The sequence below is a fragment of the Labeo rohita genome, chromosome 2 (assembly GCF_022985175.1).
Source record: "Labeo rohita strain BAU-BD-2019 chromosome 2, IGBB_LRoh.1.0, whole genome shotgun sequence".
Taxonomy (NCBI): Eukaryota; Metazoa; Chordata; class Actinopteri; order Cypriniformes; family Cyprinidae; genus Labeo; species Labeo rohita.
In genome coordinates, this window is record NC_066870.1 from 3,784,072 (window position 1) to 3,802,558 (window position 18,487).

Below are 18,487 nucleotides of genomic sequence, written 5' to 3' on the forward strand. Positions count from 1 at the left end.
ATGTTGACTACTGTATTCCACCCAGGAATAAAAATTATATCATTTACTCACCCTCATGTAAGGCCCTATGAATTTGGCTATGAGTTTTAACTATGTGTTTCATTTTTTTTTTCCCAAATTCCATTTTATTTTTTCCCCAGATTCTGTTTTTCTTTTTCTTTTTTATTTTTCTCTTCTCTTTTTTTCTTCCATTTTAAGTTTTTAAATTAATTATTCATCAAAATTCAAAAATCATGTCTAATTAATTGAAATCATGAAACTTACACAATGTAACAGCAATTTATTAAAAAAATATATAAAAATTTACAAAAAAAATGATTATTTTTTTTTTTTCTTATTCTCAAGTTTTATTTTTACCAAATTCTGTGATTTCCATTAATTCTCTAGATTGCATTTTAATGATTTCATTCAATTGTAATAATCAAAAGCACCTCTAATTAATTGATTTTTATTTTATTTTATTTTATTTTTTTCACAGAAATACTGTTGTGTATTAAATGTAGTGTTGTGCATTACATTTTCCTGCAAAATAAATTCTGGTACATTTTTCTAATAAATATTCTTTAAATATTTTTAATAATTTTGGTTATACTTTATTTGAAGGTGTCCCTTTTACAGTGTAATTATACATTTAAGTACTGAGTAATATTAATTAACTGCTTGTACTTACTATATGGTTAGAGTTAGGATTAGGGTGTGTCTTAGGGTTACTTGCATGTAATTATGCATAATTTATTGTTATTATAATAGTAAGTGCATGTGATGTGTAACAAGGACACCTTAAAATAATGTGTTACAATAATTTAGTTATTTGTAGTACTGTAATTACATTAAGTATAATATTTTAGACACAGTTTCTGCAAATTAAACCATGTGAAGATTGCTGTGAAGATTTTTGTTTGTATATATATGATGATACCTTTTCTCAAAAGAAACAGTAAAATGCAGATGACTCTCAGAGCAGTCCTGGAGATTTATTTATGTGTCTTTGACTTGTATATTGAGGCGGCAGAGGCTGAAAACACCATGAGCGTCACACGCGCTTCAGTGTGTGTAGTAAACGAAACACTGCACCATTCATTCCCAGAGACGCACAGAGAACGTGCGGGATTCATATTTAAATAGACTTTTTGCGGCTTAATATTCACAGACACTAGTCCATATCACATTTTGATCTCAGTGTACTGACCTACTTTTGATTTATCCATCCAAAATTTGGCAAATTCCATTACATTCCGTGTTTAGACTGTAAAATCAGTTTTCATGACTGGATTTTGTGATTCTATCTGTGTTTTCCGCATTGCGGAAATCTGTATGACTGACTTTCTTCTGTGGAAACTGAAAGAATATATTTTGAAGAATGTTGGTAACTAAACTGTTTTGGTTCCCATTGACTTCCAAAGTATTTTTTGTCCATACAATGGAAGTCAGTGGGAACCGGAACTGATTGGTTACCAACATTCTTCAAAATATCATCTTTTGTATAATATTGCCAGTTTTGGATGGTGTATCCCTTTAATTATTTTACTTATAAAAACAAACAATAATACATATTTTTGCTTTGAGCTCATGGAGTGCTGCACTTTTGCAAAAACTCCCATTATAGTCAGTGCAGCAGTGAGTCTCTGTCTACATTCTGTCTACATTTTATTGTTTATAAAGCAGGATGCATGAAATTTTGAGTCAATCAGTGAGCTCATGCTGAACAAAACCGTTTTGAGCAGATTTCTTCTGCTCACTGACTCATTTAAACGTCTCTGAGTGGCCGTTGCGTTCATGCGCTCAAGGCTGTATTGTAAGCGACGGGAGTAAATATAAATAAATATGATGCTGTAATCAGCACTTTCTGAGATTAGGCAACCTTGATTACACATACACATGGGGACTGTTTGAAAACAGCCACTTTTATTTGGGTACTGAATTCAGTCTGTATTACCGATATACTGTATTGCAATGTCAGTATTTTGACAGCACTAGTCAAATCTGTAATTGCTGAGGTTACTAGAGACTTTTAAAAAAAGACTGGAAACTAGGTCTGTTTGTTTTTACTCGCTGTATTGTGGCCTTGGATTTTGGCCTGTTTTTAGAAACCGTTTTCAGACTTCATGCTTTTCTTCTGATACGCTCTGCCGTTTTCTGTTGCTTTTTTCAGACTTTAAATAACATCTCGATCGCTGCTCAAGGGTGTTAATTAGAAATAAGGTCCTCTTCGCTTTCTGACTGTGGTCTTGGCTGTTTTTTCCTCCACTTTGTTGGGAGCTTGTTTGGCCACATTCTTAAAATAGCTCTCTGACGTGTACAGTCCTGCTGCGGAATGCGACTGTGGCCGTCCAGAATTCTCTGTGGCAGGATGTTATGCAAACATACATTACTGAATGGGGAGGTTTGTTATTATCGCTGAGTTCGTACAGAGTTTGGAAAGTTGGGAAAACTATGGATTTTAACAGTTACATTTTCGAAATTTGAAATGTGTTTACATTTTAAATATTGTCCTTGAAAAAGCTTGATTAATTTTATCAACGAAAAATAACCTTTATTAAACATCAAATGGTGGATCCCTTGCATTTTGCGAGTCTCATTACGTCAGTGAAGTACATGCTCAGAAAAATGGCATTTACACATCCTGTTTTCATTCATGTTTTAATGAGGCATTGAATTGTTCCTGTCACCGTTTTAATGAGAGCTAGTAATAAGAGGAGATTTATAAACTATCACTGTGTCGAGGAGGAACAACATGAAATCTATAGCTTAGAATGCACAAAAAGCATTGTTCTAGGAACTGCACAATTAATAGAATCAAAACTGAAATCACGAAATGGCTTAGTGCAATTATCAGATGTATTTAATTAAATGAATTTGTGACCCTGGATCACAAAACCAGTTGTAAGTCGCACGTGTATATTTGCAGCAATAGCCAACAATACATTGTATGGGTCAGAATTACAGATTTTTCTTTTATGCCAAAAATCATTAGGATGTTAAGTAAACATTATGTTCCATGAAGATAGTTTGTAAATTTCCTACTGTAAATATATCAAAACTTTGTTTTTGGTTGGTAATATTGAAGGCTAGGTGAATTTTTTCAAATATTATCGATCAATTTTAATTTAATGTTTTGCCGTGATTTGATTTATTTTTTTAATTTTTTTTTTTTTAATTGAGGAATCACGTTTTTAAATATAAATATTACTAGATGTAGGAATTGGACAGGTTGACAATATGAAAACCGTAAAGAGAAAAGAGCGGTCCAACCGCATGTCAGCGCACGTGATTAACCGCTCATGTGTGATGCGCTCATATCGCTAAGCACCATTCACACAGAATACGCTTTTGTGTTGACAAAGATGCAACGTGGGCAGGAAAATATTATGCAAGAAGTTGTGAGTGAACTTCTGTTAACTTGCATTTTTATAATGCAGTATCATGCATGAGATGCTGAGATGCAAGAGATGTGAGTGCAACAAACGCGTCGATGTTTACATAGAAAAAACACAATGGAAAAGCGGCGCAATTGAAGAACTACTACTGTATGTCTGACATTTCATGTTTGCATCATGGTGACAGCCTGAAAGCTGCTGTTCGTTGTTTTTACAGAAGATTTATAGTTAATAGTCTACTGGTGTTATACCTTAAGTCATTTTGAATTTGAATTATCTTGACTTTTGAGGGTTTTCTTTTTAAAAGCATGTTCCTTGTATTATTTCTGCACATATGATATGTATAAAAGTCTGTACAAGATGTAGTTATAGTTCATGCATCTTTTCTGCCAAGATATTTAACCTAGAGGGTTAATAAAGGAAAAAGTTACTTGAATCATGTCGTAGTTACATTTTTGTAATGAGAAGCGCGTAAAAGACCAGTTTTAATGATTTCCTGCAGTTTTCTGTCAGTAAAAAAAAATTACGATTTAACTTTGAAAATGATGAAATTAAGCCATGAATAATGTAATCTGAAGTAGAATTTTTTACTATTATTTAATTAATTATTTTTTTCATTTTTTCAGTAATTTTAATTAATTAATTTAATTAATTTATTTTAGTAATTTTGTATAAAAAAAAACAGGTTTATTTTATTTTATGTTATTTATTTTTGAATAGTCATATAAATATATAATGAAAAAAATGTGGTCAAATTGATTAGCCCTACAAACAAGCACAGCAAACCTGGAATTATTATTTTTTTTTAATCAGAAAAGCTCTACATTGATGTTTGTGCTGTCAGCTTTTTTTTAAATTTATTTTATAAATAAAATCTTGAAAATACAAGGAAGTTTTGCTTCGTTATAGTGCTCAACAATTTTATTAGAATGATTTCAGAAGGATCATGTGATACTGAAGACTGGAGTAATGATGCTGAAAATGCAGCTTTGATCACAGAAAAGTTTTTTTTTTTTTTTTTTTTTTTTTTTTTGTAATAATATTTAACAGTGATTAAATAAATGCAGCATTGCTGAGCATAGAAAGCTTCTTTCAAAAGCTATAAAAAACAGAATCATAACTATTCCAGACTTTTGACTGGTCATGATAAACACCCCCAGGGTTAAGAAACTCCACACCGATCTAACAAGGTTAACAGTGGCATCAACAGGCTTAATCTTAATCTACTGTAATCCTGGATGTCTAAATCAAGTGTGCTGTGTGGTCAGTCACACCCTCAGCCTCAATTCAGACCAATCTCACTCAGGCTTCAGGTCCCTCTGTTAAAGGTCACGTTATTTTAATTTATTCCTTCAGGTTCACTTACAATGTTAGTGAAGTCAGTAGTGATTGGTTTGTTTTTTACAAAGCTTGTGCATTGTTAAAACAATGATAAGCAGGAAAGAGAAGTCAGTTTGCTTCTCCCACACTGTCTAACGGCCGGCTTTCTGTTCACGTGCATATTTCAGTTCTTTCTTTTTAATACATTTGCATTTGCAATTGATCACAGATCTGTTTTGGCTGTGTCAGTATGTGGTAGGGATGCAACAATACAGTTAGTCCACGGTTCAATACGTACCTTGGTTTTTAACCACGGTTTTCGGTTCGGTTCACTTGCCACTTCAGTGTGTGTGTTGTTTTTTTTTTTTTTTTGAACAAATTAACAAAATACTCCCGTAAACCTCTGTACACTAGAAAAAACGTGGTTTAGTATATGTCTGCTTCATTTTTCTTTTGAGCGGTATTATTTTTTCGAGTTTTATGCAAAATAGAATGGCTTTCATTCATACTGGATGCCAGAGGGCGCCCTCGTGGAAAAAAAAAAAAAACACATATGCGTCAAAGAAATAGCACTGATTACGTTCCGTTCCAGCTTCTCTAATATGGATAAAAGCATCACTATTGCTGTAACTGATTAAAAACAAGATATAACGTTAAACGTTTTGAATGATGAAATGTAAGGACAATAAACACTCGTCTGCAATAATATATGGTTTATCTGTGTTCTTCAAGCCATCTCGGTATTTTCATAAGCCATTGCTAATCGACATACATTGAATATGAGTATAGAATTTATTGTCTGCCTCATTCTGTGATAAGAATCCACATCAGATCACATAAGGAAGTTATTTCAAACACTCGACTGATGTTGTGAATTAAAAACAAGTTATAATGTTTTTTTTTTTAACTTTTGTTTTTATAACTTTTGTTGGGCAACAGGTTTAGAAAGGCTTATCATTGCATGTCATTAGAATGAAAGATTCTTTGCGTGTGCTGCTTTTTCAAATATAAACGGGGAAGTGTTTCCTCATTTTAGCACGTGAAATCACGGGCACACATACAGCAAATTCCGAGAGAAATAAAAAAAAAAGGAAGTTATTTAAATGCAAAAACCGAAAAACCGCACTTCACAGGCGCGTATTGAACCGTGGATGGCGTACCGAGCGGTTCGATATTATATTGAGTATTGTGACATCCCTAGTATGGGGTATGGATGTGAAAAATAAAGCGTTTCAGCATAAAGCTGCAACTTGAAATGATCTTGCGTATTTGTTTTTGTTTTTAAACAATTGGTCCGTGCAATGAAGTTGTAAATTTCTTGCTGATCATGCAAGAATATTTGTTTTCTAGTATGTAAAAGTAATGTCTAATAGCACAACCACTGATCAGAAGATGCAGATTTCATGTTTCATTAAAGTAATATTTGTGTTTTTTCCTATTTTTCCAGGACAGTCTGGATGCTCTGGTTTATGACCTTGATTTTCCAGCCCTGAGGAAAAACAAAAGCATCGACAACTTCTTGAATAGATGTAAGTATTTTGTCTGGAGCTCATTCAGAATTACATGTCTAAAGAGTTTCAAGCTGCTTCGCTGTGAATGGGGATTGGTTTTGGGTCAGTACTTTTTGGTCTCGCCAAGTATTCATTCAACAAAAGGGCTTTCGGCACTGCGTGGTGGAGACGCACGTCATATTCTCTCTATCAATGGAGGCATATTGTTGTAAGACTGATTTTCACACAGTGCGGATTTTATTGCTCTAAGTAGTAAACTTTGGATTGTAACTTACAGTGTTTATGCTGTGCTATTACTGTTAGAAGAGACCTGGCAGATGATAAAATGTGCTAAATTTTCCATGGACCTAAACTAAAGTAGGGACCGTTTTAGATCCTGAGTCATTTCTGGGATCTAGAATACATAGAGAATCGGGAGGGTTCTTTGGACTCGGGCCAGTAACCAGCTAGCCGGAAAAACCTAGCTACTACAATGAGCCCTTTTGACATTTCCATGTTTGGAACGCGGAAGTAAACCATACGAGGGTCAGCTTCTATAGAGATAAATGGGAGACTATAAGAAATATCATTTTTCAGTTCCCATTATTGACTCCCAATATTGCGTTCAAGCTCCAAAGGCATCAAAAAAAATGAAAGTATGGTCAGTGCCTTGCACGTCATTGTTGAGACACTAAAGATCCCTAGGGGAATTTTATGGTCATGACATTTTATTGTGGTGTGTAATTTTGCCATTACGGCATATATGTTTTGCATATGTTTTTCATACAATTTGAACAGCCACAATGATCTATTTGCATTACGCTTTTTGAATATCCAATAACCGCATCTCTAAACCTTATCAATATAAAACAGACATGCAGTCACAAGAATTTATTCAAAAATTAAAAATATCCCAGGCCAAATGATTGCTTTGTGTGAGGAACAGACCCAAAACTGATGATCACTCATTAAATTAGGGCCCTATGAAATCTGTTTTATTTTTATTTTTTTCAAATTTATTTTTTTTTCTTCCAAATTCATTTCTTCTGGATTCCATTTTTCCATTTAAATTTTTCTGGATTTTTTTTTTTTTTTTTAATTGTTAAGTTACATTTTATTCATCAAAAAGTCAAATTAATTAAAATTATGAAAGTTATACAATTTAACATCAGTTTATTAAAAGTTCAACAGAAATTACATGTTTAGGGCCCTATGAAATCCATTTTTATTTTTTCCCTAAATAATAATAATAATAATAATAATAGTTATTATTATTATTATTATGATTATGATTATGATTATGATTATTATTATTATTATTATTATTATTATTATTATTATTATTGTTATTGTTATTATTATTATTATTATTATTATTATTCTCCCCCAAATTCTGTTTTTTTCTTCTGTTTTACTTTTTCTGGATTGTTTTTTTTTTTTTTTTTTTTTTTTTTTACATTTTAATTTTTCTGGACTTTTTTTTTTTTTTTTTTTTTTTTTTTAATTGTTAAATTACATTTTATTAATCAAAAAGCATGTCTAATTAATTAAAATTATGAAACATATACAATTTAACATCAATTTAAAAGTAAAAATTAAGTTTAGGACCCTGTGAAATCAGTTTTATTTTTTCCCAAATTGTGTGTGTTTTTTTTTTTGTTTTTGTTTTGTTTTCCATTTTAATTTTTCTGCACTCTTTTTTTTTTTAATTGTTAAAATTCATTTCATTAATCAAAAGCAAGTCTAATTAATTAAAATTATGGAAGTTCTACAATTTAACACCAATTTATTGAAAGTTCAACAAAAATTACAAGTTTAGGGCCCTATGAAATTCTTTATTTTTTCTCACCTTTTGTTTTATTGTTACCAAATTCTGGTTAAACATGTCTAATTATTTAAATGCATAAAAAAAACTTAATTTATTAAAATTTATTATTACAATAGCCCAGTGACATTTTTTCCTCTAAGAAATTCTGTTTTATATTACAATATTTCTGGTTCTTAAATGAAAAAATATGAATTAAACAAACTTTATTTTTTGGCAAACAGAGTTACTATAAAAATGGAAACATGAAAGAAATATCATGTGATTATTCCGTAATAAAATAAGGTTTTAATAACTTCAGTAATAGTAGTAGTATTTCGTACATTCTACTAAACAATAGTAATGTATGTTTTCAAGTTAATGATTGAAGATGTTGTATTTTTGTATTCATTTAGTGAGACAGTAGACGCTGAAATCACAGTGAAATCACAGCGTTGCGATCGTCTCAGTAGGGCTGGGTATCGAGGTCGATACTTTTTAGGCGCCGACCGGAATGCCTCGATACCTTCGAATATCGAAAAACCTCTTGTCATTTGGTACCAAACTTCGATACCTAAGGGGTTAATCTCGGCAGCGTCAGTGTGCCAATAAGCCTGCAGCACTAGGTGTGTTCGACTAGAAGCGGCGCCGTGCAGATCAGTGGCTTTCACACTGAACGTGGAGCATGCAGCGACAAAAGTTCAACTAATTTGAATTTTGAGCGCAGCTTGTGCTTTGGTCGACGCAGCAACAAACCGTCCTCGTGCGGCGCATCCGCGAGAGCGATCCAAAAGCATACGAAGCAGTCTGCTCTCTATAGCGCTCTTGCTCCTGCGCAGAGCTGTGACAAAGTCGAACACACCTGCTAGTTCACACCGGGTACATTCAGAGATGTGGCTCACACGTGAGGCTGTAGCATGAAAGCATTAACGTACAACCCCCTTAGATGTAAGGCTACGTTTACACTGGTGTGTTTTTGTTTAAAAAAATAAAACAATCCTCATCCATACTGGCATTTCAGAAAAGATATTTGTCCATACTACACAACTGAAAGTGTGCGTTACGTGATCATTCACAATGCTCAAACAAGACAAAGCTCATTTTAAATCACCAGCGAGTGTTTGTAATAACTTCTGTTTGACGTTGAATGTGTGTTTGGCCATGTAATGTTGTTGAAATATGTTATGTCCTCTGAGTCAGAACAGCGATTGCAGAAGAGAGAAGGCATATAACGTTATACATACCAGCAGACAGAGCTGGAAGGTAGTCAAGGTATCGGTATCGGCAATGGAATTTTTTGAATGATACCCAGCTCTACGTTTCAGGATGCATGTAGTAAACAAAACCGTGCGTCTGCTCCATTCATTCAAGCAGAGATACACAGAACATTGAATGATTGCCGCTTAATATTTAAGCAGATACTAGTCCATATCGTGATTTGATTTAAGTGTAATGACCTACTTATGATTAATTCATCCAAACTTTGACAAATTCCGTGACGTTCTGCGTTTAGTAAATTCCGTTTTTAGGATTCCACAATTCCATCCGTGTTTTCCACATCGCGGAAATCGTAGAGCGCTATTAAATGCGTACTTCAATGAGTGTGTTCACAAACCTTAAATTTTTCCTTGTTCTTAATAAAAAGATATTGAAATAAAAATGTATGGCTTCATAAGAATGTACCACAAGTCAATTCTTCTTCTTTTTTTTTTCCTATTAATGTGACTGTACTACTATCTTTATGACTTTATAATTATCAACTGTGGCATTCATAGTGAAAACAATCACCAGTGGAATTGTTCTAGTTTGTGCGGAGATTAATGTAAACACAGATCTCAGATCAGAGTCGTGTGAATGTAAACAGACAGCACAAATCAAATATGTTCTGAAGATTGAATCTGTGCATTAAGACTTGCAGTCTAAACATAGGTCAAAAATAGGCGTCTGTGTTTAAATTAAATACTGGTATCTTACATTTCTTGTCAGTGCTTGTCCGCTTGCTTTTGAGCGATATATTGAACATACATATTCTCATGATTTTGTTGCATATACTTAGCTACGTTATGAATAGCACAATTATTTTAATGCCAATACATTTCTCAAAAAGCATGTAATTTAAATGTTCCCTGCATGCTTTGCAGTTTGCAAGTGTGACAGCAAACATACTCTTAGTTGTGTTTGTTTTTTATGAATCCGTAAATCAAAATGTCTGCCTCCATTGTTTCAACCATAATTTGACTGTTAAAATTGTTTTGTAGTGGTTTACTTTAAGTACTTTATTTAATTTTATACTTTTAATTATAAAGGTACTTAAATTGCTTTAAAATATTTTTAAAATTACAGATTAATGAATTAAAATGGTTAACAATCAAGTAATTTTCAACAAACTATATCTTTAAACACAAGTAAATAGTCATTAATAATGAACGAAGAAACACGTGACAGGCAATAAACATAATGCTTTCAGTATCCCAAAGTTTTCCAGAAAGCCAAGCGAGTGATGTTTTTTCCTAGACAGCAGCAGGCCAAGGTTTCATGCACATGCATAGATCTGTTTTGACTTATCTGATGTTTTGCCCCGTCTGTTTACGAGCCACAACTAATTGTTTACATGAAATCTGCAAATGCATTTAATCGCACACATGCAGTCACGCACAGCTGCACACACCTGTAAGCATGCAGTATTCCCAAACTTTATCTAATCTTTAAAAACGAGTAATGATGCATCTGAGAATGAATTGTTACGCTTGTGCAAATGATGTGTAAATACTTAAATATCAAGTTATTTATCAACAAAAGTCTAAAGAATATTAGAGACATGTCTGATTTGCAACTTGGCACTAGTTTGGTTCTCCATGACATGCAACTGTTTTCTTTCCCCTGAAATGTTTTGCTAACTGTCCAGCATGGCAAATATCCATAAATCCTTCTCTAATGTTTCTGCGGATAGTGTGGGATTTCTTCTATCCCTTCTCATAACTGAGATTCAGTTTAGTTGCTGGCTTCTCTTTACCAAATGAATATGATCCAAGTCATATTGTTTCTCTGCTGTATTTCTAAATCTGTTGCACTTGGTTGCCCCACGGCCCCATCTTTTCATACTTGTGACAAGTGTGACTCGTACAAGTAAGAAAGACCAAATCTGGCTGAATGTTATCTGTCCTCTGGGCGAGCAGAGCTGTGTTAGATAAAGCTTTTAGGGCCCTTTCAGCTAAACATGCGCCTCCTGCAGCGAGGTTGTCTGAGGCTAAGCTACTCTGTAATGCCAAATCTTCAACCATATTCTGTTACTGTGTGAACGTGGCCCAATGAATTCCTAACAATATGCAGATGCTATGATGTTTAATATGTATTCACCGTGGGTGATTGTGCATATGTGTTTTTGTTTCTAGATAAGGACACAATCAGCAAAATTCGGGAGCTGCGCATGAAAGCAGAAGACTATGAAGTGGTAAAGGTCATAGGACGAGGGGCATTTGGAGAAGTGCAGCTGGTAAGTGCATTGAGTATTGTCATAATTCATGCTGCTATCACTTCCACTTTTGGAATATAAACCATCAACTAGATATTTTTGGTCACACTTTAGTGTGGGAACTAAACTATTACTATTGACTATTAATTATAACTTTTACCTCAGTAAGCTCATAAGTTGCTGTTTATAAATAATACGGTAGTTGTAATGTTTAGGGATGGGGTGGGTTAAGGGATCTAGAACATGGTCATGCAGAGTGAAGCATCATAAGTGCTTCATAAGTACTAATAAACAGCCAGTATACTAGTAATATGTGTGCTTATAAGCAACTAGTTAATAGTGAGAATTGGTCTCTAAACTAAAGTTTTTGTTTGTTTGTTTTTTTTTTCTCTTTTTCAACCTTTTCATCCTTTCAGAGCATTTGCACAGTAACTGTACTTCCCATTTTTGTTTATATTATTTTATTATTTTGTTTTATTAAAGAAGTAGTCCACCCAAAAATGACACTTGTGTCATTTACTCACCCTCATGTAGGGACCTATGAATTCCAATCTATTTTTTTCCAACTTCCATTTTATTTTTTCCCTGGATTCAATTTTTTTTCTGGATTCTGTTTTTTTTTTTTTTTTTTTGTTTTTTTTTTTTTAAAGTTGTTTTTTCTTTTATTTTTAATTATTATTTTTTTTAATTATTAAATTTTATTAATTAAAAAGCATGTCTAATTAATTTAAATCATGAAACTTACACAATTTAACAGCAATTTATTACAAATTTAACAAAAATTAAATTTTTAAGGCCCTATTAAAATCTTTTTTTTTTTCTCAGGTTTAATTTTGACCAAATTCTGTGATTTCCCTTAATTTTCTGGATTGCATTTGAATGATTTCATTAAAATGTAATAATCAAAAGCATCTCTAATAAATTGATTTTATAAAAATATAATTTATTTTTATTTTATTTCTCTTTTTTTCAGAAATACTGTTGTGAGTTTAAATGTAGTGTAGTGTTGTGTATTTACCTTTTTCTGCTAAATAAATTCTGGTAATTTTTTCTCGTATATAATATATATAAATGCATATCGTAATTAATAGTCCTGTAATGTTCTCATATATATCTTACTGATATCTCGTATATAATATGCCTTAAAAATAATTTTATTAATAATAATTTTATTATTTTATTATGTTATTGTTTCAAAAGAAACAGTAAAATAAAAAAATAAAAGATTTTAAGTTGCCTTGTTAAAATCTGGCAAGAGGCAACAGATGAAAATTAGCCATTGGGGCTAACTCTGGCTATTTACAGTATTTTACTGTTGATTTATAAGCACTAACCCTATTAAATAAATAAATAAACAAATAAAAATGCTCAAACGAAACACTGCACCATTCATTCACACAGAGATGTGCAGAGAACTTGCTGGATTCATATGTAAATAGTCTTTTTGCGGCTTAATATTAGACACTAGTCCATATCGCGTTTTGATCTCAGTGTACTGACCTACTTTTGATTTATCCTTCCAAAAATTTGGCAAATTCCATGTTCTTGTTTTAAACAGTAAATTCTGTTTTCATGACTGGATTCTGCAAGTGTCTCCAAGTGTCTCTGAAGTGTTACTTTTTTTTCCCCCAACCCTACTACTTTTTTATATATATATAAACTTCATTAGTGCTGGAGGGTGTATCAGTTTATCCAGTATACTGGTTTTAATTTTGCTTATGATATGCATTTTTAAAAATAGCCTCGTAATAGATGTGTAGCTAAAACTATGTGCCACTGTTCACCATGATAAGTGCTATATAGAGTGTATAGAGAAGGAATGCTAATATTAAGACATTATTATTATTTATTAACAAACTATGGATCATTGTATGGATCAGTGATTTAGGACTTTGATATTTGCCCACTATTTCTTATAAAATGTGTTACAGCGACAGCTATTTGTTAAGTTCTGTCAGGAGTGCAAAATCAGTTTGAATAGTGCAATAAAGACGCATGTATATTCAGTTTCATGTGCTTGGGTTTATTTGTGATCACATGGTTTCACTAGACAACATCCATTAGGGCATTTAGTCCAAAAGCATGCAGATTTGGAAAAATAATGCTGTTTGCACACACTGCTATTCAAAAGTGTGGGATCAGAAAAATGTGAAAAACTAAATAAAATAAAAAATAAAAATTAGTTTTTTTTTGTTTTGTTTTTTTAGCTTAAGGCTGTTTATGTGATTTTAAAAAAGAGGGAAAAACAGTAATATTGTGAAATATTATTTCAATTTAAAATTGTGGTTTGCTATTTTAATATACTTTAAAATAGAATTTATTCCTGTGATGCGAAGATGAATTCTTAACATCATTACTCCAGTCTTCAGTGTCACATGATCCTTCAGAAATCATTCTAATATGCTGAATTATTTTTAGTGTTGGAAACAGCTGTCATGCTTAATATTTATGTATTTATTTATTTTTGGAACCTGTGTTTGGAATCCTTTTGCAGGATTTTTTGATCAATAAAACTAAAAAGAACTGTATTTATTTTAAATAGAAATCTTTTGATAAACAATATACACTATTGTTCAGAATTTGGGGTCAGTAAATGTTTTCTTTATTTCTTTGAAAGAAATTAATACTTTTATTCAGCAAGGATTTAGAAAGTGATAGCAAAGACTAATATTGTTTAATATTTATATTAATATTTCTATTTTAAATTTAATGCTGTTCTTTTTCACTTTTTGTGCATCAAAGATTCCTGAAAAAAGTATCACAGTTTCCAAAAAAATATGTAGCAGCACAGCTGTTTCCAGCATTGATAGTAAATCAGCATATTAGAATGTTTTCAGAAGGATCGTGTAACACTGGAGTAATGACTGATGGAAATTCAGCTATGCATCACAGAAAGAAATATTTTAAAGTACATTAAAAAAGAAAACCGTTATTTTAAATTGCAATGTTTCATATTTGTTTTGTATTTTTGATTGCATAAATGCAACTGTGATGAGCATAAGAGACTTCTTTAAAAACATTAAAAATCTTACTGATCTCAAACTTTTGAACAGCAGTGTATGTTTACTTCATACATCATAATTGTATGTGCTGCCTGTTTTAGTGTGCATACTGTAGTAGTTATGTGAGTGTTATATCCTGTACTGTTTACTTTATTTCAGTGTCATAGTTCAGTGACAGTAAAGTAAATAACAAGCCCTGTTCGTGTTTCCTCTCTCTGTGTTCGGTAGGTGAGGCACAAAGCCACACGGAAAGTATACGCCATGAAGCTGCTCAGCAAGTTTGAGATGATCAAGAGGTCGGACTCTGCTTTCTTCTGGGAAGAGAGGGATATCATGGCCTTTGCCAACAGTAACTGGGTAGTACAGGTATGAATCAACTTACTCTGACTCCTCCTAGAGCTTTACAGCTACAACAAAGTCATTTTGCTGTATCATTAACTTTATTTTTTTGTCGTCCAGCTGTTTTATGCCTTCCAGGACGACCGCTACCTCTACATGGTGATGGAGTATATGCCAGGTGGAGACCTGGTCAACCTAATGAGCAACTACGACGTGCCTGAGAAGTGGGCTCGTTTCTACACTGCTGAGGTTGTGCTGGCACTGGACTGCATCCACTCCATGGGCTTCATTCACAGGTCTCATTCATACATTAAACAGCTCTTTCATTGTTTCTGCTGGTGTTCTTACTTGCTTGAGATTTTTTTTTTTTTTTTTTTTTGTAAATAACCTGTGTGTTTTCGTTTAAAATTTGTCTCAGGGATGTGAAGCCAGACAACATGTTGCTAGACAAGTCAGGCCACTTGAAGCTGGCAGACTTTGGGACCTGCATGAAAATGAACAAGGTACTAGGGCTGTGCACAACCACACATTTTCATAAGAGTCACTGGGTTGTCTAAATGACCAGTTGATCTCAAGGAAGCCCTACAAAGCATAATAGAACGTGGAAGTCCTAAGATTCATTTTTAGAAGTTTAGAACTAGTTTTAACTTGACACATTGTCTTAAAATTACAACACTCACTATGAGATATGGGGAAAAAAGCTGAACGTGATGCTGACATCTGGCACAAAAATGCACAAAATTATTCTTGTTCAATAACAAAAACTAAACATGCACAGATTTGTCATAACAAGAATATTATTCATTGCTAAAGATAAGCTGATTATTGAACAGCTATTATTTGAGATAAACATAATTCTGCAGTTTACATTTTATATTTGCCATTCAAATAAAAGTAATTTTATTCTGACAGATTCACATTGTTGTGTCTGCTTTCCAGTGTACAAATATATGAGAACTGACCATTATTATTACTTAATCAAATAATATAATTTTGAAAAATTAAGAATGGCATTGAAAATAGCCAACCTTCATAATTGTCAATGTAACTGAAAATATATATTTTTAAACACAGTTGTAAAAAACGGTATAAACCACCTTTCAACTGTATAAGCTACATGATATAGATCATTGTGTATTATCAGTCAAAGTTTTCTGGACAGTAAGATTTTTAAATTTTTTTTTTTTAAAAAGTCTCTTCTGCTCACCAAGCCTACATTTATTTGATCCAAAATACAGCAAAACAGTAAAAATGTGCAATATTTTTACTATTTAAAATAACTGATTTCTAGTTGAATATATTTTAAAACAATTTATTCCTGTGGTTTTCAAAGCTGAAATTTTAGCATCATTACTCCAGTCACATGATCCTTCAGAAATCATTATAATATTCTGATTTACTGCTCAAAAAAACATTTATTATTATTAGAATGATGAAAACACCTGACAGAAGCTACAAAAGTTAGCATTTATTTAAATGACAGAGACAGTTTATTCTATAACCAAAATGCCAATAATGCCCAGAAAAAAACCTTTATGCTTAATATAGGACTTTTAATTATAAACAAGCCTGAAAAACTTTTTTCGTAGTATCGGTTCAGTAGTAGTATTGTGATATTTTAGCACTATAAGCAAGTGCAGTGCAATGTGCAGAATTCATTGGCGGTGAATTTTTCTAAAGCACAAACCTGTAGAACATTTGACTTTATTTAATTCAGTCAAAGGCTTTTTGTGTTTAATAATCACATAGGATGCACTGTGATTCCTTAAAGAATACTTCATAAATTTCATAAAACTAATTTTGTTTAGACTTTCTACTTTTTTCGCACACATGCTGCTAATAATTTTTTTGCACATCTATTTTTAGTATTTTTTACATGTGAGAAACACTTGCATTGTTGAACCCTGTGAATGACAAGTTGAACAAGCCTGAAGCATTTCTTCAATCACATTTAGCATTCTTTCAGTTCTGCTTTAGACTCTATTATTTTGTTTGCCCCGCTCTCAGGATGGAATGGTACGATGTGACACAGCAGTAGGAACTCCAGACTACATTTCCCCAGAGGTACTGAAGTCGCAGGGAGGAGACGGTTACTATGGCCGAGAGTGTGACTGGTGGTCTGTGGGGGTCTTCCTGTATGAGATGCTCGTCGGTGAGTTTTAGCATCAGTGCAACCACAACACTTTCTGTTCCTCCTTGCAGTGAGAAGTTTACCAGTAAATCACCACTGTGTTTAATTGTTTGCACATTCTGCTATGTGTGATGCTTTTCTCCTCATGCAGTGAAAAATTCATCAGACCGAATTAATCTGGTAACTTGAGTGACTCCTTAAAATAACCTGCTTATAAGCCATTTGTTTGTAAATCACAGTGCACAGTGTTTGTGCAAGGACAACTCGTTAGAAAATCATGTTGCCTTTTTATCCTTACATTTCAAACCCCCAGAGTGCTCATGTCTATTAAAAGCTGCACTTTTGAGCATGGATCCCTACAACCAGAGGGGACGTCCCAGCAGAGTAACTGCATTTTGGCTCAACTTTAAACTCTCAAAAACTAAACTGTATAAAGCCAAAGACAAATTTCTAAGAATGTGAGCTTTCCCCACAGATGGTGAGATCACAGAGCTAGGAATAGAGGAGGCATTCAGAAGAATAAAGGTCTGTGTTGTTTAATGTATCCTCAGGTGACACGCCGTTCTACGCTGACTCTCTCGTGGGCACCTACAGCAAAATCATGAATCACAAGAATGCCCTGACCTTCCCCGATGACAGCGACATCTCAAAGGATGCAAAAAGCCTCATCTGTGCTTTCCTCACAGACAGGTTTGCATGCAAAAAACACTTTTAAACTGCAGAAGATTAATATATCAACCACTGAAAAAACTTGTAGAAAATGGTTAGTTTATAGTATTGACACAGCTGACGCCAACATCCCCACTACTGTTGCTCAAAATAGAGGGAATTAAACACCTTACTTGAAATATTAAACATTGCTACAGACATAAACGATACCCCAAATCTCTCTGATCAGACTTACTTTTATCTGGCTTGCAATGAAAAATTCCTTAGACTTACATTGTAAGAGGGACCAGTTTTGATATTCTATAAGATGCATCAAACACCACTGTTTGTGCTTACTGAGTATTACAAAATAATTTGGTTCTTGCACTGTGGTTGTTCATTATTTTTCGTTATTTTAAAGGGGTCATCGGATGCAAAGTTCACTGTTACATGTTGTTTGAACATTAATGTGTGTTGGCAGTGTATGTACAAATCTACCCTATAATGATAAAAAATGCATGCAGTGGTTTTTAATTAATCTGTAAAAATAATATCCCCTTTTTTTAAATCGAGCCATTCTCAGATGCCTGTCGGTGTGGCATCACACCCACAGAGGCTGCTTCCACGATAGTTGATTGACATGAGTGTCTTACCTCAGACCTGCCTTACATCAGTTGTAACAGTCCAACCTCCATTGTTTTGATGCCGGAGCAGGGATGTAAGTTAGACAAGAATATCTCAGATTGAGTGATTGAGTTGTTGTGTTGCTGGATGTAATAATGAACATAGTGGTCGTCATTTACTTCCGACATGAAGATTGTGGATTACAGTGGATTACATTTGTTTGTGAAGGGAATGCACCTCCCAACCTACGTAAATGCGTCTATGTTCGTGCAAATCATTC

At 33.2% G+C, this 18,487-nt stretch overlaps 1 protein-coding gene across 2 annotated transcripts in view; it reads left to right on the forward strand.

The window, feature by feature from the left end:
• rock1 (Rho-associated, coiled-coil containing protein kinase 1) overlaps positions 1 to 18,487 on the forward strand; it is a 68,432-nt gene that overhangs the window by 22,609 nt on the left and 27,336 nt on the right. For both annotated transcript variants that reach the window (XM_051126438.1, XM_051126446.1), the window contains exons 2-8: positions 6,145 to 6,226; positions 11,384 to 11,484; positions 14,694 to 14,831; positions 14,925 to 15,100; positions 15,223 to 15,307; positions 16,812 to 16,956; positions 17,487 to 17,625. In XM_051126438.1, coding sequence (XP_050982395.1) covers positions 6,145 to 6,226; positions 11,384 to 11,484; positions 14,694 to 14,831; positions 14,925 to 15,100; positions 15,223 to 15,307; positions 16,812 to 16,956; positions 17,487 to 17,625 — 866 coding nt within the window. The remainder of the gene's footprint in view (positions 1 to 6,144; positions 6,227 to 11,383; positions 11,485 to 14,693; positions 14,832 to 14,924; positions 15,101 to 15,222; positions 15,308 to 16,811; positions 16,957 to 17,486; positions 17,626 to 18,487) is intronic.